The sequence below is a fragment of the Peromyscus californicus genome, unplaced genomic scaffold (assembly GCF_007827085.1).
Source record: "Peromyscus californicus insignis strain IS unplaced genomic scaffold, ASM782708v3 Scaffold_22__1_contigs__length_63687245, whole genome shotgun sequence".
In the NCBI taxonomy this organism is placed as follows: Eukaryota; Metazoa; Chordata; class Mammalia; order Rodentia; family Cricetidae; genus Peromyscus; species Peromyscus californicus.
Window position 1 is genome coordinate 4258565 of NW_026294525.1, and position 22785 is coordinate 4281349.

A 22785-nucleotide genomic window follows, 5' to 3' on the forward strand; every position below is an offset into this window, starting at 1 on the left:
CTTGCAAGGGAGTCATCCTAGAAGCTGCAATGTCCCCTGAGGGAATAGCCGGTCTCTGTGCTGTTCAAGAAGAGTTCCAAGAGGACTACAGAGATGGCTCAGCAGTTAATAGCACTGGCTGCTCTTCCAGAGGACCTGGGTTTGATGCTAGCATCCTCATGGTGGCTCACAACCATCTGTAACAACTCCAGTCTTCCTCTTCTGGCCTCCTCAGGTACCGGCATGCATGTAGTGCACAAACATCCGTGTAGGTCAAATACCCATACACTAAAAATAATTAAGTTTAAGAAGAAGAGACCTAGGGAGGTAGCAAAAAAGTCAACTAGCGCATGCTCCTGGTTCCTGACATTTGCAATGCGCATCACAGGGAGAAACCTCACTGAGAAGCACCCCAGAACAGCAGCCATGCTGGCTTTTGCAGCACCTTCAGGGGCAGGAGAGCCCGAGATTAAAAGGCACAGCAGAAGGCATGTCTTCAGAGGCGGTGAACAGGCAGGTGGTGACTGCCCATGAAGCTTGTTCCGGGATCTCCTCTGTGTGGCCTCAAGACTAACTGGACAGAGAGCCTTGGATTTCCCAGGTAGAGCAGGCAGGAGACTTTAATGGCAATCCAAACCCATATCCCAATTGTAGACAGATGGGAGGCTCAGCTCTCCCTCAGATTCGGGAGGTGTGTTGGTCTGGTGTCCAGTCTGGTTCCAAGAGCCCCATAGTACGTGGTCCCTGTAGAGGCCACTATATCCAGCCACCTCACTGCGCCGGTCACAGCACCAAAGGTGGACCATTGTTCCCCCCGATGCTGCTCCTTGTCCCATCTTTCTCTGAGGCTCCACCAGGCAAACTCTGCACCAGGGGCCTGGTCTCCTGGACTGGACTTGCTCAGCTGTTCTGGCCAAATCTCTTCCTCCTCTCCTTTGCGCACTCAAATCCTGCAGGAGTCAGCTCAAGGCTTTCCGTACCCATCCAGCTTTTCCCTCAAGCCGTGTGATTTCTTTCCCTTCCTCCTCCAAAGACCCCAGGGTAGCACTTCTCTTACATCCTACTTGCCTTTTGGAAAGGCACAGGGAAAGCTGGTGACATGGAAGTAAGAATTTACCATGGCAAGAAAAGACAGCATGCTTACTGAAATATACTTCAGAGGCAGCAGGTGAATTTCCAGAGAGAACAGCCTGAGTAGAGGGGCTGGATGTCTTGTAGAACAGTTGTGGGGCAGGTACTTGGTCTTATCTCCTGGGTCATTTGTGGGGGGGGATCCATATCTGGATAGACAAGAGGATGCCTCAGTGTCTTAAGTAATAATCTTACAATAGAAGTTGCTTTTCTTGAAACTGGGCATTTTGTTTCAGGCAACATGGATCATTGGGAGGTAGGCTCCGACATCTGTGTAAGACATCACAAATCACTAGAGGTCAGGACACAAGCAGCTGTGGTCTGGTTCAGTGTGGGAACTTCACTTTTATTTCTGGTCTTTTGTATTTACAGTGCCCATAGTGCCAAAGCTAATACTTACTCATGTTTGGTGATTCTCCCCACTCTTGCTTTTATTTATTTGTTTTGTTTGTTTTTGAGACAGGGTTTCTCTGTGTAGCCCTGGCTGTCCTAGAACTAGCTCTGTAGACCAGGCTGGCCTTGAACTCAGAGATCTACCTGTCTTGGCCTCTCAGGTGCTGGGATTAAAGATGTGTGCACCACCACTGCCCAGCATGTGTATCCCAGGCTGGCCTTGAACTCCAGATGCTCCTGCCTCTGCCCCCTTCAGCAAACCCTACTAGCCTGCGCCACCAGAACCAGCAAATCCCCTAACCCTTGAAATCAGGAATTAGTGCCAGATGTTTGTGTTTACTACAGACCTGACGGGTGGGGTGGACAGACATGGGGTGGAGTGGACAGAGGCATGTCTGTCCCTCTAGAAGGTCAAGGATGGGAGAGAACCAGGCTTACTTCCAAGTGTATGTGTGGTATGTGTGTGTATGTGTGTGTATGAATGAGATCATGTTTGTTGATGATGATGGTGATGATGGTGTGTGTGTATGGGATCATGTTGTTGTTGCTGCTGCTGATGATGGTAATGATGATGCAAGTGTGGAGGTTAGGGGAAAATTGGCTGTAGTTGGTTCTTTCTTTACCATGTAGGTCCCTAGGATAGAACTTGGATCATCAGGCTTGGCATCAAGTCCCTTTGCCTGTCGAGCCATCTTGCAAGCCCTAGACTCATCTTTTTGAGGCTCTCTGCAAGGCTGGAGGTTGGTAAACCTGAGTAAAGGACGTCAGCGGGGGACAGAAAAGTTTCCAGGGGTGTAAAATGAGCTTGTTTCCTCTCCAACACCTCTGACAGCCACAGCCACAGCCTCAGGCTGAATGCCTGTATCTGGAACCTAGTGGTCCTAGACCACCTCTGTATCCCATCAAATGGAACATTTTATTCTGCATCTTTATGGCCTGCCTGTCAAATTCACCATCTTCTTTCCCATTGCTACCTCAAGAGCTCCCACCTTGTTACTATATTATATTCCTGGCCATTCGACCCTCATCCAGGCACCTCCATCTTGCACATCAGGGTCTCTTGGAGAGCTTTCAGGAAATACCTACAGTGGGGGCCTTACTTTTGACTTAAGTAAGAATGTCTAGGAGTGGTGCCTTGGATTTCAGTACTTTTAACCAAGCAGGGTTCAGGGAAGAGGATGCAACAGGCCTGATAAGAGTCACCCCACCCTCCTCAAACAGAGGTAGTCTGTTCAGCAATAGCAGCACCCCAGGGGAGTGGATGCAGCCGAGAGAATGTTCCTACTCCCAAGTGTGGATTTTACCTCCTAAGCTGTGGTTCTTCAGAGCTGGGAGGGCGTGATTCCATTCCTGGGAAGTAGGTTCTCCAGACCCCTTGGGGACCTCCCTCCTCCTCACCTGGCTCCGGCTGTACTAGCCTACAGTGCAGTCCAGGGCATCCTCACCATCTGGCATCATTTGCAGTTCCCCAGCTGCATTTCCTCTCTTCCCTTTCTCACTCGCAGAACAGAATTGTTAGCTGTTGCATCTGAATGTGAAGTTTCAGCCTCAGGTTCATGTGTTTGAATATTTGGTCCCCGGCTGGGGGTGCTGTTTGAGGAGGCTGTGAAAGCCTTAGGGTGGCAGGCACGGTTGGTGGAGGTGCATCATGAGGGCAGATCCTTGAGGGTCCGGGGCCTTGTCTTCCACCCTTCTGTCTGCCACTGAGACGTGGGAAGACTCAAGCTCCCCCTACCACTGACAGAGCCCCTCTAGCCGTCATGCATGGCTGCTGTGACGGACTCTCTGAGCCTGGAGCCAGAATAACTTGCTTCTGTGAGGTATTTGGTCACAGCAAGGAGAAGAGTTGTACTGAATTTGATCCTGCGTAGTGCCCGGACACATTCATTGACCAGGCATGTGGCTGGTTACTCACGCTCCTTTCCCAGTTCCATGTTCATGCTGTTGACTCCGATGCTAACACAGGACCTGTGTTGTGGGCTGTGGGTCATTTTCAGTGACTGGAGCTCACAGGCCCTGGGATGGGGACTCATTGCTGAGCACCCCATCTCCTCCTTCCTGCCTCTAGTTACCGACTTCAGAGTCCTTCTGCCGGGAAGCCCTCTGTCCCGCTGAGAGCTGCACTATTGTACAGGCCCTCTGCCGGGAGGCTTCAAATGTTTGATTACACGAGTTAATGGCTTTTAAAACTCAGTCGTGGATTCTCACAGGGGATCAGGCCTCTTCCCTTCAACCTGCATGCCTCATACTGATGTGGCCAGCACTTCATTGTCCCTTTGCCTCCAGGCGTCCAGCCCGCATCCTGCATGGGCAGCCCAGCTTCTGGATTATGCCTTCAACCTCAAGAAAGTCCTTGGGTTGCCTATGGAGGGTACTAGGGATTGAATGCAGAACTGTGTGCATGGCTAGTCAGCATTCTCCCACTGAGTATATCTCCAACCCAGCTAAGTCTTTTATATGCTATTTCATATGGTAGTTATATGATAAAAATTATTTTTATCTTAAACCACATTTTAAATGTAGGTGAAACAAGAGATTTACAAAACGCACGCCAACTTTTCCTAGCATTAGCTGGAGCAGTCAGCTTCTCTATTCAGTTTTCTATGAACATTCCTGACTGCCAATTTCTGTGCTTGCTTACCTTCTTGAGACCACACAGAATAGCATCTAAGTGAAGCTAGGTCAGTTTTTCAGTGTGTGAGTGTGTGTGTGTGTGTGTGTGTGTGTGTGTGTGTGTGTGTGTGTGTGTCCCTGATTCTTTCACGTTCTTACCTTTAAGATGAGGAGAACCTGCTCTTCTGTTTTATTTTTATATTTAACAGTGTGTATATGTCTGTGTCAATGAGTGGGTTGGTGCACATGAGTGCAGTGCCTGAGGAGGCCAGAAGAGGGCATCAGATCCCCTGGAGCTGGAGTTACAGGCAAATGGGAGCAAAACTTGGATTCTTTGCAAAAGTAGGATGCACTCTTAACTGCTGAGCCATCTCTCCAGCCCCAACCCCTGCTTTTGATAAATGGAAAGAAAGAATTGACTTAAATTACTTGAATATGTCTACTCTAAAGACCAGGTGTTTTAGGAAGACAGTATTTAGAAATCAGCCTCTGGGAGGCCATCAGACCACGAGGTACCCTCCTGAGAGGGGGGTCAAGATCCTTGTAAGAGGACACCTCATCAGTGCCCTCTCCTCTCTTGCTCTGTGCCATTCAGGAGTGTGGCTATGGCCATCACCACACACTAGTTGCTCATGCTGTTCTTGCATCCCGAGCCTCAGAACTGATGAGACAGACTTCTGTCCTTTGAGAATTAGCCAGTATGTGAGATTCTGTGGTCACCCCATGCACAGACCAAGACAATTGGCTTGTACATATGTTGGATCTTTTCCTGAGGCTTCATTTTCTTTTTGTCATTTAATCCCACCTGTCTCATTTCCTTTGTAATTTTTTCATTGAAATGATTAGTTTTCAAGCTGGATGTGGTGGTGCATACCTTTAATCCCACTACTTGAGGCAGAGGCAGGTGGATATCTGAGTTTGAGTCCAGCCTGGTCTACAGAGTGACTTCTAGGACAGTCAGGACTATACAGAGAAACCCTGTTTCAAGAAAACAAAACAAAACAAAACTTTGTTTTCAACAGTGCCCCTTTGTTCCCTCTGGACCTCGAACATTGATGCCAGTGTGCACAAGTGTGGGCTTGCCTTCTTTGGTTCCTGGGGCATGACCCATGCTTAAGTGAGGCTCCCAGCTTCAATGCGGTCTTGGAGACTGTTTGGGAACACACTCCACTTGCTTAGGAGGAGATGCACATAATCCTTGCTGCCCCACCCAAGACCCGGCAGCACCTCTGGACAGTCACATCCACCTGGTGTGTGCAGATAGATCTCTCTGTTTTCCTTCTTGATAAATTTTACTCAACAAACGTTTACTGTGTTCTTTCCAGCGCCAAGCACGTGAAACAATCCGGGTTATGCCAGTTCCACTGTTTGTCTATACCCGGAAGTGTTAACTTCTGGATAAAAAAAGCAAAAAATACCCACCAGTCAATTAGAAGGCTATTGACTGGCTCACAGAGTGGGTGAGGGATCCAGAGAGCTTGCTTGGAGAAATGGCCAGAGTCATGCAGATCCTATACCTGCCAATGTGCACTTGGGACAAGTTGGAGATGATAACAGCTGACGTAAACGGCAGTGGTGGACCTGGAGAGGAGGGGTGATTCTGAAACTACCTGCTGGACGGCACACATTAATACTGGAGACTGGCCAGGTGGTGGCGGCACACGCCTTTAATACCAGAATTTAGGAGGCAGAGGCATGCAGATCTCTGAGTTTGAAGCCAGTCTGGTCTACAGGTGAGTTCCAGGACAGCCAGGGCTACACAGTGAGCCTTATCTCAGAAAAACAAATAAATTAAAAAAGCCCTGGAGACTGGTGACTGGAGAGGAAGGGATGAAAGAGGGTCAGATGGCCCTAATTTTCTGTCATGGTAGAGAGGGAACATTTTGGGAAGATCCTAAGTTCAGACTTGACTGGATTTCAGGAGGGTCCAGAACCCCCCAGTGGGTATAAGTCTGAGTAAGATGGTGTCAGGGCTTGATACGGATGTGGAGTTGGGAGAATCCTGGAGAACAGAAGAGAAGGAGCGCCAAGACCCAAGGGGGAGTGGAGAGAGGAACTTGGGGCGGTAAATCCTGAGACTAACTTGCAGGAAGCTGAGGATGACACGGAGGAAGAGACGGAGGAGGTGGGACTCACGGGGGCAGGAGGATTATCCCTCTGTGAGCAAAGATGACGGAAAATGAGAGGGAGGAACAGATGCCCCGGTGTGGAAAAGAGAGCCGGTGGCTGGGCTCGGCATGCTGTGACAACCGTGATTATGGCAGGAGCAGGTCCCGTGGGTCGTGTGGCAGAAACCAAAGCACAGTGTGGGTCCATGCGAGTGGGAGCTGATGAGAGGGCGAGGGAGAGACTGGGGCAGTCGACACGGAGCTGCAGAAGCAAGAGGGACTTATGTTGGTCCTCATAGTCTTTCTGGGGTGTCACGTCACACAAAAAATTGTGCACCCCCAGGCCTGGCGTCTGATACATTTTGACAGGGGTGTGCCTCCCCCTGCTGAGACAGTGAATGCATCTCCACTCCCAACCCCAGGTCCCTTTTAGGTCACTTCCTGCTTCTTTCGGTCCCACACTAGAGCAACCTCCAAGTAGGTTTCCCCACTATAGATAAGTTTGCGTTGTCTCGAGTTCTCTGTGTGAAAAATCCTTCAATTTGGACTCTCACCTTGGTCTCGGGCCCCCCCCCCCCCCCCCCCCCGAGGTCGTCGGAGTGTGTGGTGTCCTGCTTCATCTCCCAGCAGCAGCTTGGTTGTCTGTCAGGTCACACCGTGATGGACATGGGGGCTGTTTCCAGTTGGGGCTGTTCAAATGGAGGAGCTGTGCTTGCTAGTTCCAGGCTCTGTGCACACGGGCTCTCTCTCGGACAACCACCTTGAGTGAAGGAGGAGTCTCACAGTAAATTAACTATTAAAGAGACTGTGTGGAGGGGCTGGAGAGATGGCTCAATGGTTAACAGCACTGGCTGCTTTTCCAGAGGACCTGAGGACCCGAGTTCAATACCCAACAACCACATGGTGGCTCACAACCATCTATATGAGGATCTGATGCCCTCTTCAGTCATGCAGGCATACATGTAGAGCACTCATACATAAAATATAAATAAATAAATAAAAGTTTTAACGAAAGAGACTGTGTGGAGTGGTCACACACATGAGTGCTCACACACATGAATGCTCGCACACACACACACACACACACACACACACACACACACACGAGTGCTCACACACATGGCATGAGAGTTAAGCCATGGCATCCTAGCTGCCACTTGCAGTGACACAGTTTGGTCTAAGCTGTTTCTTTTTAAGATAGGGTCTCACTATGTAGCCTGGCTGCCTGGAACTTTAAAGGAGACCAAGCTGGCCTTGGGCACAGAGATCTGCCTGTCTCTACTTCCTGGGTGCTGGGATTAGAGGTCTGTGCCACAGTCTTAGCTATTTGTGTGTGTGTGTGTGTGTGTGTGTGTGTGTGTGTGTGTGTATGTGTGTGAGTGGCTTCCCTACACGTGTGCATCATGTGCATGCAATGCCTTTGGAGACCAGTAGAAGGCATCTGAGCTCCTGAAACTGGAGTTACAGACTGTTGTGAGCTGCCATGTGGGTGCTGGGAATTGAATGTGGGTTCTTTGTGAGAGCTGAGGTGCTGGGCACTGCTGGGCCATTTCTCTAGCCCAGTTTTAGCTCTTCTTAAAGGTCTGTGGCGGAATCTTGCTGTCTTCTTTTTCAGTTTATGAGTACAAACTGCTGGCTATCATTTTTATTTAACAACCCTTTATCTTCTCAATAACACCTAATTTTGCCTACTGTGTGTGTGTGTCTGTCTGTCTGTGTGTTGTCATGTGTGTGTGTCTGTCTGTCTGTCTGTCTGTGTGTTGTCATGTGTGTATGGGTATATGTGACAGTCAGATGACCATCTCCAGCATTATCTGTTCAGCTTGTTCGGGCTGTTGTTTTGACAGCAGGCTGCTCCTTGGCCCGGCGCCTGCTGAGTTGGCCGGGTTGGTGGCAGTGCTCTTCAGAGATCTGCCTGCCTCTGCCTTCCCAGTTCTGGGGTTACAGTCCATACCACCACATCCAGCCTTTGTAATGTGGGTCCTGGGGCTTGAACTCGGGTCCTCACAGTTGTGCTGCAAGTGCTTTGCCCTCTGTACTATCACCCGCCCCCGGCTTGCCCACTTTAAAACTGTTTTCTGATTGCTAGTCTCGCTCCTGTCTCGAAGAGTCCCCGGCCTCAAGGGAAAGTGGTAGAGATCTGTGGATGGCAGTTTCCTCTTCCGACAGTCACGTGAGGATAAGAGGACCCTGGACCAGGAAAACCCACTGTGAGCTGGCAGAGAGGCCTTGAGCTTATCCTGCAGGGAGACGCCTGCAAACTAGCAGAAGCTTTCCCAGTGACCTCTACACAGACAGTGGGTGCAGAAACTGGACCCCAAGCACTCTGGAATTAGCTCAGAAGCTGTAAACGTCACTTAGAAGCCCTCTTTCTGCACATGGGAAATGGACGGGGCCTCAAGGGCACAATGTCTGGGTGACTACCCATTCTCTGTGAATTTAGCTCAGATTGGCTTGTTTATTTGTTTTCCAAGATAGGGTTTCTCTGTGTAGCCCTGGTTGTCCTGGAACTCATAATAGACCAGGCTGGTTTCGAACTCAGAGATTTGCTTGCCTCTGCTTCCCGAGTGTTGTGAATAAAGGCGTGGGCCACCACTGCCCAACTTATTTCAGATTTTTTTTTTTTAAAGTCCTAGGTTCACCCAGATAGCAGCTAACCAGCAGCCTTCACTTCCTCACTTCCTTATTCTTCTTCTCTCTCGAAACCTCTTGTTGGGATTTTCCTGAGCCGGGATGCTCCTACTTCATCATTCATCCATCCAGACTCATGCACTGGGCGAGGAAGGCAGCCAGCCAGGAGGCCCAACAGGCAACTCATGCTTCAAGCCTCCTCCCTTGCAGGGCCTGCTGCTCTGCCTCAGTGCGCTTCTACTGTTCTTGCTTGTCTCTCTGGCCTTGAACTCACAGAGATCGGCCTGCTCTGCCGCCTGAGTGCTGGGATTAAAAGCGTGTGCCGTCACACCCAGTCATCTCAGCTATTCTTTTTAAAAAATACTTTTATGTGTACCGGTATTTTCCCTGCATGTACGTGTATCATTCAATGCATATGATGAGATGACCACTCTGGGTCAGTGTGACTTGGGGGTGGGAGACGTTGCATTTCCAGCGCCCTACTTCCTTGTGCTAAGCCCATCTGAGCCCGGAAACAAGCTGTCACAGTCCAAGACCCTGCAACAGAAGGATTCAGTGTTCTGTGGAAGGAAAGTGTAACGGACACAGAACCCATGGGTCTGGCCCAGCGCAGCTGCGGCCCTTGTTTTTCTTAAACATTTTCATTTGTTGCTTTTGCTTTAAGAATCTGGGTTTTCTTTCCTCGGCGACTGGAAGCATCAGCATGCAAATCCGTCGTGGAGACGAAGCAGGGAATGGATGACAGCCAGAACCTGCTCCAAAAACCAGTCCATTTTGCTGCGCCAGCGTCCCTAGATGTCTCCGGGGTGCTGGGTGGCCTTTGTTCTCCTTGAAGCCCTTGAGTCATGGGGGTCCCCCTTCTTTGTCTCATTTCACCATCGCTGAGTTGAGGGGATCTGGTTTGAATCTACTGCTGGGCCCTGATCCAAGTTTCCATGTCACTGGGGAGGCAGGATTGTGTCTGCCCTGCCATCCCCTGGGTATCTGGACCAGTCTCTTTGACACAAGGAAACAGAAGACTTACAAGTCACCAGACCCTTGTAGCCCTGCCAGGATCGTCTCTGGGCTTGAGAGGCATCCATTCCCACACGCCCTGTGGAAGGGATGGTGATAACTGAAGTTTGCAGGGGCCCTGCCTGGCAGCCAGTTTTCACAGCCAAAGGAAGCAGCGTGATGAGATAATAGTGACATGGCCATGGCAGGGAAGATGTTGCTATGGCAACACAGCAGCAGGGCTCTCCTGGGATGCTGCATCGCAGCACAGCACACTACAGATGACGTCGATAGCGTGTTGGCCTCTGCAGGTCTGGCACACTTCCCCTCCTGCTCAGGCTCATCAGAGACCCTGAATTCAGCTTCAGGAGAAAAAGGGGGCCAGGCATCTGGTGCCTGCCCCTTCCTTGGTCAGGCCATCTCACCATCACCTCACCATCACGGTGCCACCCAACACAGCCTCTGCTCAGCCTCCTAGGCTCTTTCTGCTCTCTGGCGCTTGCTTTGTTTCCAAAGCTAATTAACACCAGGCTCCACTAATGTGCTATGAAGTTCCCTGGGGCTCCTGGGCCCCACCACCTGCTCTTCAGCCCTTCCACTCCATGTTCCTGGTTTTCCTCCTTCCCCCAAGAGGATGCCACTCTGACCCTGTCTGTGACCATCTAGCCCCCAGTACAAAACGTTTGTTCATTTGTGATCCTCTGTGTGTGTGTGTGTGTGTGTGTGTGTGCGTGTGCGCGCGTGCGTGCACAGAAGCAAAAGCTTGACGAGACAATATTTACACTCACTGTGTAAAAGCAATCTTTTCCATATTATATAGAACAAGTACATTATTTTCTCTTCTATTACATAAAATATTTTGCTGGCCATACTTATTTGATCACATGGCCCCAGTGGTTTCATGGTTTGGAATGACCTGTTCAGGTTCACGTGCCTGACCAGGGATGGATGGCTCAGACCCCCCTCTCCTTCCCAGCACCAAAAGTGGAGGGGGCGGGGCTGGCTGGTGTCACGGTTCCAGGAGTACCAAGATAAGGCAGACACGGAGGTCTTCCTCCAGTCCGTGCCCACAGGTTCGCAAGCTGCTTACCTTCCTCACTGGCCAACAATCAAAAGAGGAGTATTTTGCAAATCCTAATAACTCAGTGAAAGGAAAACCAACCGAGCTCCAGTTTGTTAATATAGCTGTATTACACCTTCTCTCGCCCTCCCTCTCCTCTCTCCTTGTCTCTTCCATCTCTTTTTATCAGAGGAGAAATGGATATCCAGCACAGGGTCTCATGCATGCAGAGCCAGGGACTCCACCACAGCCTGCCATGGAAGTCTTGGAAGGAATTAAGGGTAAAGAGTGTGGGGGAAGGAATTAGGATATAGCTACTTCCGACTCTTAAGTTAAATCCTGTGTGAGGCCAGGACACTGAATCCCACTTTTCCCAAGTCCCACTAAGACATTAGACTTCAAGATTCAGTGAGAGCTGGGTACAGTGGCACACACTCAGAATCCTGGCACTCAGCTCAGGAGATTTGCTACAAGTTCAAGCCTTTGCCACATAGTGAAACCCTGTCACAACCAACCAACCAGAGAAACAAATGACAAAGATGCGGCGGTCACTGAAGCAAAGAAGTTCAAATAAAAAAGTTAGGGAACGTTAAAGAAATCACACTCCAGAGAGAACCAGAAAAGTTGATCTTGAGTTTGACTGTGAACCTGTCACTGCCTAGTTAGGAGACCAGTTGGTACGGCTATGATTTTGGACCCAGGGTCTGTTGTGTGTGAATCTCATAAATGGTCTACGGCGCACGGTGCACAGACATACATGCAGACAAAACACCCAGACGCATAAAATAAAGCTAGTGTTCTTGGTTGTGAGCCTAACCTCTAACGCCCAAGCCATCTCTCCAGCCCCAATAAATAAACCCAAAGAAAAACAACTTTAGTTGAATGTTTCTGCTATTGTTACCACCTGTCTCAGGGGTTCTGTTGCTGCGATAGAACACCATGGCCAAAAAGCAACTTGGAGAGGGAAAGATTTATTCGGCTTGCACTTCCCATGTTGCTGTTCATCATTGAAGGAAGTCAGGACAGGAACTCAAACAGGGCAGGAACTGGAGGTCTATTTTCTGACAGAACCCAGGACCACCAGCCCAGGGATGGCACCACCCCAATGGGCTAGACCTTCCTGCATCAATCCTTAATGAGGCAAATGCTTTATAGCCAGATCTTAGGGAGGCATGTTCTCAGTTGAAGTCCCCTCCTTTCAGGGAACTCCGGCTCTGTCAGGCTGACGTTGATTGCCCCTCTCCGACGCAGTACCTCAGTCTTTGCTGCTCATCTCGCAGGCGCCTGGCTTCCGTGTGCATTTTGGAGTTATAGAAGAGTTCTGACTTTATCTCAGTCTCCCAGTGATTTTGGAGACAGGTGATGTCTTAGGGTTTCATTGCTAAGGTCAAAATACCCCGGGGAGATAAGATAGCAAAGATCCATGTGGGCTCACAGCTTCATAGTGAAGTTTAGTACACGGTCAACTGAACCCGTGCCCAGTCAGAGCACACGGCAGAGGGGCACGGGGGATGCAGGCCTCTCATCTCAGCTGCCCCCATACAGCCCGCTGCCCCCATGCAGCCCGCTGCCCCCATGCAGCCCGCTGCCCCCATGCAGCCCGCTGCTCCTTAGCCACTGCCTTTGCCATAGGCCCACGCCCCACGCATCCGCACCTGATCATCCTCACGTGTGCCCACGCCCCACGCATCCGCACCTGATCATCCTCACATGTGCGCATGTCTGTGCGGCCCCGTTTCTTCTCACAAGGACACGGAGTTAGATCAGGGCCCGCTCTGTGAACTCAATTAGTTCAGTCACCTCCTTCAAGGCCCTGCCTCCAAATGCAGTCCTATTCCGAGGTACTGAGGTGGGAGTTTTACCGTGTGACTATTGGGGACCAGGAAAGCCTGAAAAACTCTAGAGCCTGAGAGTAGATGAGGCTGCAAGTGTTGCGGGAAAGCGATGAGGTGACTGCTGATAAACATTGTTCTTTTTGGGGGGCAATGAAAATGTTCAGAACTTGATTATGGTGACCACTGCACATCTCTGCCAAGTCCCACTGAAGCCCATTGAATCATGGGCTTTAAAAAGGATGAGTTTTGAGTATATGAATTACATGCCTCAATTTTAAAAACTATTTTTTTTTTACTTTATTTTATGTGCATTGATGTTTTGCCTGCATGTAAGTCTGTGTGAGGGTGTTAGATCCTGGAGTTACAGTTGTGAGCTGCCATCTGGATGCTGGGAATTGAACCCGGGTCCTCTGAAAGAGCCATCAGCTCTTAATTACTAAGCCATCTCTCCAGCCCCTAAAAGCTATTTCTAATTATGTGTATACATGTGTGTGTGGGGGTGGGTGGGTATGTTCATGTGTGTGCGGTCAGAGGCGGGAAGACATCAGATAACTCTGGAGCTGGAGTTACAGGTGGTTGTGAGCTGCCTACTGTGGGTGCTGGGTCCTCTGCGAGAGCGGACATGATCTTAACCTCCCAGCCATCTATCCAGTTCCTACTCTTAACTTGTTATAGGAGAGGACAGCCGGCAAAGGTCACAGTACATAGGAGGTTGTGGGGAAAGGAAAGAGGGGTAAGGATGAGATCATGAAGACGATCTTTCCGGGGATCTATGATAGCCGCCTAGGATGGCTGTCAGTATCCTCTATACGCCCCCACTTGGAATGCTCTGCCTCCATTTCCAATGTCTCGGACAAACACCTGCCAGCTTCCACCATCCGGTGCCCCTTAGCCCCGTTGCTCGGCTACAGAAACCAGAGCATTGCTTGCTGCTGGGATCACAAAGCCAAGAAGCAGAAGGAGCATGCTTGGAAGGAGGGGGCTGGGCTGGAGGCAGAGCATGTGGCCAGCCAGAGCCAGGCGGCGTTTCGGTGGTTTGCAGCCCCTCCCTGCCTGGCGGATCTGGCTGTTGTGCTCAGAAAAGCAATTTCCTTTCCAGCGGCATTTGGGAGGCTCAGGATCGTCTCGCCCGCTTCCTCACCTTCTGTAATAGTTCCGTGGTGTGGTGTGCCCACTTTGTGCTGTAGCCAGCACGGGAAGATGGCCAGTGTGCAGCATCAAGGAGCTGCTGTCCCAGCGTGCTTCGTAAAAGGGCTTTCTGCTAATGTTCCTAACCGCTTCCGGAATTGGTTGTGCATCTTCTTTTGTTGGGGGGTACACACAGGCACCGGCAAGCTGAATGTACATCACAGTGTAAAAAATGTCTAGCTGTATAAAACAAAAAACAAAAACACAACACAACAAAACAAAACAAAACAACAACAAAACCGCTCTAACCCAAAATTTAATTTTTGTTGTTGTTCGTGTGACTTAGGATGTCCCTGATCTTGAGAGACCATTTAAAAGAGCCAAAAGAAAGAAACACAGGGACAGTCGTGCCCAGATGGAGGACACGGAGAAGGCAGCGCAGCAGATCTCGCCGGAACAGGTAACTACTGTTTGTGCTGCTGTGAACAAAGGGAGTCCGTCTCGTCCTTGATCTTTCTCTATTTGATGTCTCAGTTCCTATTAGAATGGCAGGACACACCACTGTGCAGCTGGGACAGCAGTGAGTGGATCCAGAGAATTCAAACCCCGAGAACATAAAATTATAACAAAGTTTTGTTCTGTCAGTCCCATTCTGTCATCCAAGGTCGCGCGGTGAATTAAAATCACCCAACAGCATTACATGGAAAGTCTAGGAACAAAGGCGCCTTGTTCTCTGGCGCCCTCTGGTGGAGCAGAGAGGACGTAGCATATCTGAAGCGGGAGATACACTTGGCTCAAACCAGGATCCAAATGCTTCCCTCACCCCGCTCCAGTGACCTTGACACCGAGGGTAAAACTGTGAAAATCTTCCTGTGTCCTGTGAGTCCACCCTTGAGTTTCAAAATGCAGAAACTTGAGATCTGGAGAAAAGAGATTTTGTCTGCCTCAGGTACATGTGGAGGCCAGGGTCCTTGAGTCGGGGGACCCTTCCCGCTAATGAGGGAGAGCTGGCCAGGCAGGCAGTTTGGGAAGACTTGGTAGAGAGAACTTAGCTAGTGGCCACTGAGGTGAGCGGTGGGTTGGGAACACCGGGTAGCATTGAAAGTGGCTGCTGCAGACATCGGGCTGCGGCTGGGTTGGAGGACACTGGGACAGTGCTAGGCATGTGGGGTTGGGAGCATGACCAGGGCGCAGAGGCTCTCTCTCCTTTGGGGCCCGGGAAGTACTGCTCCACTCCTCTGCTTGGCAGGTGGCACCTGTGGATGGGCTGGGGCTGTGCTGCGGGCTCTGAGTTCCTTTGGTGGAAACACTTAGTGATCTGTGCACCAGTGTAGCCAGAAGGACGAGCCGGCAAAGACAGAGAAAGAATTGGAGACAGTGAGCCATCCCAGGAGCTGTAGGCGCTGCCCCGGTGTTACTGACAGGGAGTGATCTCATATAGGATCTGTTGACCCTCTCGGTGCGTGCCCGAATCACCGAGATGTTTGGCACCCTTGGGCACAGTCACCAGAGGTTCCCGTTTTCCGTATCTCACGGCTAACTAGATTGCTAATTAATCACAATGAAGAAAACACCTCCTTTATGTTTTGTTCACAGATTAGAGGATACTGATGAGAGATTTCTAAAAAAACATAAAACCTCCAAGTGTCAGTACTAGAAAAATTACAAATTTAATCCGCACCACTACGTGCGCCCATCTTACAGCTCCTGAAAGCCCACACACGTGCACACATATGAATGCACACACAAAGACCAAGAAGACATTTTAAAAAATCAACAGACAGAAGCCAAGCTTCCATACTGTAAGGAGGAAGATGCATGTGAGGTTCAGAGTAAGTGGTCCTCTATTTAAAAAACTACTTTTTGGCTGGGGATATAGCTCAGCGGGTAAAGCATGTTCTTTGCAGGTATGAAGATGTGAGTTCTGTACTCTAAACCCAATTAAAGCAGCCAGGTGTCATGGTGCACACTCGTGATCCCTGCATGGGAAATGGGGGTGATGGCAGGATCCCTGGGGATCACTGGCAAGCTTAGCCTGCTTGGTGAGTTCTAGGCCAGTGAGAGACCCTCAAAAAACAAGGTGGATGACTCCTGAGGAACACCACCCAAGGTTGACCTCTGACCTCCACATATATGTGTACATGCCACTGAATTGTGTACACACACATACACACGTGCATTTAGTATTTAATAAGGAGGAACAGGGCTGGAGAGATGGCTCAGCAGTTAAGAGAAGTTGCTGCTCTTCCAGAGGACTTGGGCTTGAGTCCTGGCACCCACATGGTGCCTCACAACCATCCTTAACTCCAGCTCCAGGGGATCTGACACCCTCTTTTTTTTTTTTTTTTGTTTCTGCTACAATCAGAAATGCAAGTGGTGTACAGATATACATGCAGGCAAAACACCTTTTCGTAGTTAGGGTTTCTATTGCTGTGACAAAACACCATGGCCCAAACAACTCAGGGAGGAAAGGGTTTATTTCATCTTATAGCTTCTACTCCGTCCTCTAGGGAAGGCACTGCAGGACATCAAAGCTGGGACCTGGAGACAGGGACTGGAGTATAAGCCGCAGAGGTGCTGCCTAGTGCCTTGACTCCCAAGAGTTGTTCACCCTTTCTTACAGCACTCAGGACCACCAGCCCAGATATGGCACCACCTACGTCAGTCATCAGTCAAGAAAATGCACCATAGTCTTGCCCACAGGACAATCTGGTGGGGGTATTTTCTCACTCAGCTGAGATTTCTTCCCCAAATGACCCTAGCTTGTGTAAAGTTGACATAAAAGCCAGAACAATGCTCATACACACAACATTTTTTTGTTTGTTTGTTTGTTTTTTGAGACAAGGTTTCTCTGTGTAGCTTTGGAGCCTATCCTGGACCTCGCTCTGTAGACCAGGCTGGCCTCTGACTTACAGAGATCCACCTGGCTCTGCCTCCAGAGTGCTGGGATTAAAGGTGTGCTTTACCACCACCCGGCCACACAACATTTTTTAAAAAAAAAAAAAAAAATTAAACTACAGAGGCTGGAGAGATGGCTCAGTGGTTGAGAGCACTGGCTGCTCATCCAGAGGTCCTGAGTTCAATTCCCAGGAACCGCATGGTGACTCACAACCATCTGTAATGAGATCTGGTGCCCTCTTCTGGCCTACAGGCATACATGCAGGCAGAGCACTGTGTACATGATAAATCTTAAAAAAAAAAAAATTAAAAACGGGAGGAAAAACTTAAAGACCTGGCCCATGGTGGTCAGCTGTGTATCAGCTGTTCCATCTCATGCAGGAGGGCCTTCTGAGAGCCAGGCAGGCCAGGATCGGGACTGCATTCGAAAGAACCACAAAAATAAAACTACAGCCGCATGTAACCTCCAACCTAGCAGCCTCACGTCTACAGTTTTTTTCAGATGCTATTGGCACAGGGACAAATGGCCTGGAGACAGTGTAACTAATGGCAGTAGTATCTGTAAGGGCACAAGGTGGACAACGCTGAAGTGTCACACAGGCTGGACCGTGAAACCATGAGCAGAGCTGAGGGTTTCTGTGCCTGGATATGGAGAGATCTCTAGAGCCTGGGGGTGTCGCTGTAGTGGGCGGTGTGAGCCTGGGAGAGTGGGGCCTAAAAATGAGGAGGACTAAAGTCTCATGCTAGAGCCAGCTTTATTCGGAGCATCAGACAATTTATACTCCGAGGGTTAAGAAGAGTCGCCTGAGTAAAGTGTACAATCACCAGGACGGGCTGCATGTGGCAAAAACAGGTTTCTCCATAGAGGCGTGTAAACAAAGAGCAACAGTCGGTTGTAATGAGTAATCTGAAGTGAACGCACTCCTGTCCGCTACACCTGGGAGGGGCACAAAAGCACATTCCAGGAACAGTTCTGTGGTTTGAAGAAACTGAGGTCACAAGACTCTTGTCTTGTTTTCTAGGAACTTTCTCACAGGCACTCATAATTCTCCTCATACGACTCCATTCTCAGACTGTGTTCAGACAGCCTTGGGCCGGGGGAAAGTGGGGTGCGGAAGCTTGGGCAGCGTCCGTGGAGAAACAAGAATAGACTGATGTGCGTTTGGAAGACGATGCTTGTAGCATGAATCTTAAAGCGTCTTATTAATAAAAACAAACCCAGGGCCTGGTATTGGGGCAAATGTTGGAAGATCAGAGAAGCAGAACAAGCCACAGCCACTTCACCTTGCCAGTTCCTCAGCTGATCCTGTTTCCTCAGACTGGAAGCCTCTGAGTCCTCATCCAGAATGAATCTAAGCTGAACCACTGCTCAAAAGCCTACAAGCTTAACCAACTTCTAGTTCCTGGTCCTCACGCCTTGTATACCTTTCTGCTTTCTGCCATCACTTCCTGGGTTAAAGGCTCTTGTTACCATGCCTGGCTGCTTCCAATGTGGCCTTGAACTCAGAGCTCCAGATGGATCTCTGCCTCTGGAATGCTATGATTAAAGGCGTGAGTGCCACCATTTTCTGGCCTCTGTATCTAGTGACTGCTCTGTTCTCTGACCCCAGATAAGTTTATTAGGGTGCACAATATTTTGGGGAACACAGTATCACCACAGACACTGACTGGGGTCATTAGAATGGGAAATGTATTTGAAGACTTGGACCCCAGTTGTTGTTGGTGTTTGGGGAGGCCATGAGAGGTGCAGCCTTGCTGGAGGAAGAACGTCACTGATGCTGAGTTGGAGAGCTCATACCTTTGTCCTGCTTCCAGATTGCTCTCTTTTGTCTCATGTTTGGGTTGAAGATGTAACCTCTCAACTCCCAGCTCTGGCCACTATGCTGGCTACTTGTTGCTACATCTCCCCACCTTCATGGACCCTCCCTCTGGAAGCATAAGCCCGAATAAACCCTTCATGGTGTTTTATCACCGCAACAGAAAAATAAGCAATAAAGAAGTAAACCAGGAACTGAGGAAGACAGGAACCTGTAGAGAACATGATGGAAGAGAAGGGACCTGGTAAAGGAAAATATGGTATTTTCCAAGTATTGAAAGAACTCTACAGCCAGATTCCTGAACCCAGTGAAACCGCCCTCCAGGAATGAATGAGAAATTAAGACTGAAGGGAGGTCATGATTTCCTTTTTTTAAGGTTTACTTTTATTTTATGTACATGGGTGTTGTGATTGCATGCATGTCTGTACAGGTGGATATCTGTGAGTTCGAGGCTAGCCTGGTCTACATAGCAAGTTCCAAGACAGCCTGTCTTCAACCCCCTGTTAAGACCTTGTCTCAACACCACCACCCCGCCCCCCGTAAAGGCCTAACTCTGTTTCCTCTCATGTTGGGAATGGAGCATAAATGCCCATTCTCATCATTCTTGTTTAGTGGACCACTAATTCAATAAATCAAAACACAGAACCAAAAGCCACAGACTGAAGAATAAGAATGTTCCTATCTGCAATTTACAAGCAAAATCCTTAGGTATAAACCCACAAGAGGTGCATAGGATCCTGTGTGCTGAAAGTTACACAAAGCTCATGGGAGAAACCAAAGTCTGAGCAAACAGGGAGAGATGCTATAATCTGAACATTTCCCAAGTTTATGGGCAGATGCTTGCTTGCCAAGTCACAGTATTAAGTAAGAGTTGGGGTGTCTAAGAAGGTGTTTAATCATGACAGCTCCGGCCTGGAAAATGAGATTAGCAACTTTATAAAGGGCTTAAGGGGCTGAGCTTGCTCTTCTACCTCTGTTACCATGGACACCGCTCCTGAGAGGCACGGCACCAAGAAGCCATCTTGGAAGCAGAGGGCAGCTTTCCTTAGCTTCATACTGTGACCTTGGGCCAAGGTGTAAACAACACACATAAGTGTGTACCTGGTCTGTGGCAATTCATTACAGCCGCGCCAACGGGCCGAGACCAAAGCTTAGGTAGAAAAGGTGTCTGCTCTGCCGGCAATGACAGCCAGACAGTCTGTAGGTAGAGGAAGAGAGTATTCCAAAAATGTACGGGGCTAAAGAGACCAAGCAGGGGGAGGTGGTCTGCCTGCTTTCAATATGGAAATTATTATAAACCCACACAAGGAAGGCACAGGAACAGCATGAAAGACCTGTAGTGAGCTACATACACAGTCTGGACAGACGGCATTGGAAATGGACCCTGGGCAAATGTATGCTAGGTGAGTGCTCTACCCCAGCCACACTCCTAACCCTGCACAAACCATTGTTACCACAGTTACAGACACTTGTGAACTGCCACATGGGTTCTGGGAGCTGGGAATTGCACCCGGATCCTCTGGAGGGGCAGCCAGTGTTCTTAACCTCTAAGCCATCTCTCCAGCCCTATAATGCTAGTGAGTTGTTGAGTTCTATGTTTTGGAAATTAGTCCCTGACGCTGTGGAAGGTTTACAGCTCTCTCTGCTGGTTCTGGCCTGGGCAGGCTCTTCTTGGTTTGTGACAGTTAAGTCTGGGCTCCCTATTAGGAATAATGAAAGTTCCACACATCTGAGAGAACAGTGTGGCTTGGGTACCCTGATCTCCACTGTGGCCCCTAACAGGGTCCCCAAGCTGTTGTTAGGCCTGGGGATTGGGCTGGATCCCTCAAGCTCACCCTCAAGAGCTCACTCAAGTTTGTGAACCCCTACTGGGGCAGGATGGGTAAGTAAATATAGTTTTAGGTTTTGAAGGCAAAGTTTACACCTTTCAGAAAGGTCATTGATGTGAAAATAATTCCTCAAAATCACTGGCTCTTCAGGCCGGAGGCAGTCCCCAAACCCCAAAACTCATTCCCTCCACTGTGATCTCCCAGCTGCCCCCCACCCCTGCCACTGCCCCCACCTTGATGGGATTAAAATACCCCCATACCTTTCTGTTGATAGGACTTAGTGTCAAATGCCACTGTCCTGCAGGAGGCTGATTACCATTTGATTAATATGCACATAAAATGTTGTCTGAGCCCAAATACACAAGTTGGGGAATCAAAGGGTACCCCTTCACACCCTTTTCTGGTTTCATCCTGAATGTTTATTTTGTTTGAAACAACTTCCTCAGTTTCCTTCCTAAAAGAATGGGAAATCTCCATTTTAAAGTGAAATCACTCCCCCCACATGCACACGCCCCCAGCCAGTTCCCGTCCCCATGAGAGTGGAGGCTCACCCAGCCCTTCCTGAGTCCCTCTCTACTGCTGTAGGGGATACTCTTTAATATATGTTCCCCGGGAAATTTAGAAGCTACAAAGGGCTGGTGTTTGGCTGGGAGCTACAGTCATACCTGAGTAATGCTTACGGGTTTGGGCTGTGTTATGGGTGTGCGTGAAATAATTACTAAAATATAGTGTGCTTCCTATAACGTTCCGGTAAATAAACGTAAAAGATCTTTAACAAAATGCTTGTGGATATTCAAGAGTAGGTTTCCTACTGGAAGTTTCATCTATGAATGTGTTTTAAGACGCTGCCCACAGAGTACAGGAGAGAGGGCCTCAAGATGCCCACGGTTTAAGAGCTGAATTACGCTTTGCAGACACAGTTGACAGACACAGTTAAAGCTTCCAAGGCGACACAATGATGTGTGTGGGTGACAATTTGCTTCTGAGACAGATTTATTGAAGTCTTAAAGTTATAACAACTTGTGGAGTGATTTCGTTTTTTTTTCTCCTGACCAAAATAGTGAAAAATGTTAAAAAAAAATACACATTTGAAACCCAACAAACTTTAAACATATTTATTTCCCCCTCCCCATTTTTTTTACTCTGTAACAAAGACGGGGAGATTCTAGGAATCTGCCATGGGCTGAGTAGGTGAAATCCAATCCAGATATTCTGAACGGAATAATACTTAACAATTTTCATCCACTACATCCATCTGTTGTTTTGCAAATTAGCCGTGAGTGGAAGGCGCTTTCAGGGTTTGTGTGTTTACCCCAATCTGGGCAGGGGTTTCTCAGTCCCTGCTGGTCTAATTAGGCCCTGCTGGTATTTGTTTGTTTGTTTGTCTTTGAGACAGAGTCTGGCTGTGCAGCCCTGGCTGGCCTGGGACTCTTCCTTCTCCTGCTTCATTTTTCTGTTGGGGCCCTAGGAATTAACCATGTGCTTTTGTTTGTGACGTCTTCAGTAGAGTTTGAGGTCCAAGTCAATGATACCTTAGAGCCCAGATCTGAACTTTAGTACCCTAAAATTTAGGGTTCCTTCAACTTTCACCCATTTCACTTTCCTCATTGAGATGCATCATGTAAGGAGGGAGGGGGTGCGCCGGTGCACACGGGAGATGTGGACCATGGAGCGTGGTGTCTGGGGCTCCCCCTCTCACCCCACACTTTAGCAATGAGACTGGAAGGTCGGGTTTCCCTGGAGTGATGGTGGACCCTGCCATCACAGACGTCCTTAAACTTGACTCTTGGGGGTCAGACTTCATTCAGTCATTTCACATGAGACACAATTAGACTGAAAGTCTGATAAGGAGTCGACAGATGAACAGGGTTTGAAGGCGCTGGCGCCGGGCTCGAGGAAGAGAGTTGGAAGTGGATCCTAGCGCTGTATATGGGTGTATGAGAAGGAGTCTTTTGTTCTTTTCACTCTGTTATTTTAAATTTGATTTTAATTTTGGGGGAGATGCTGCTAAGAGTAAGACCCTAGGACCTTCTTCTGCCTGGGCTCACACACTCTGCTGAGTTCAATCCTCGGCCTGGGGCTTCCATCTCAGACAGGAGAACTAAGTCTAATAAAGATTTATTTTTATTTTCATATGTGTAGGAGTGTTTTGGCCTGACTGTATGTACTGTATGTATATATATATATATATATATATATATATATATATGTGTGTGTGTGTGTGTGTGTGTGTGTGTGTGTGTGTGTGTGTGTATATGGTGTATGTGTATACCATGTGCATATATATGTATATATATATTTATTTATTATGTATACAGCATGTATGACTGCAGGCCAGAAGAGGGCACCAGATCTCATTACAGATGGTTG

The 22785-nt window shown here is 48.9% G+C and overlaps 1 protein-coding gene across 5 annotated transcripts in view; it reads left to right on the top strand.

The window, feature by feature from the left end:
- The window catches only part of LOC128118275 (uncharacterized), a 78252-nt gene that overhangs the window by 14953 nt on the left and 40514 nt on the right, over nt 1-22785 (top strand). For 4 of the 5 annotated variants that reach the window (XM_052750804.1, XM_052750806.1, XM_052750805.1 and 1 more), the window contains one exon: nt 14218-14331. In XM_052750804.1, coding sequence (XP_052606764.1) covers nt 14218-14331 — 114 coding nt within the window. Of the gene's footprint in view, nt 1-5441; nt 5850-14217; nt 14332-22785 lie in introns of all 5 variants that reach the window. The other variant, XM_052750807.1, reaches the window with a different exon arrangement.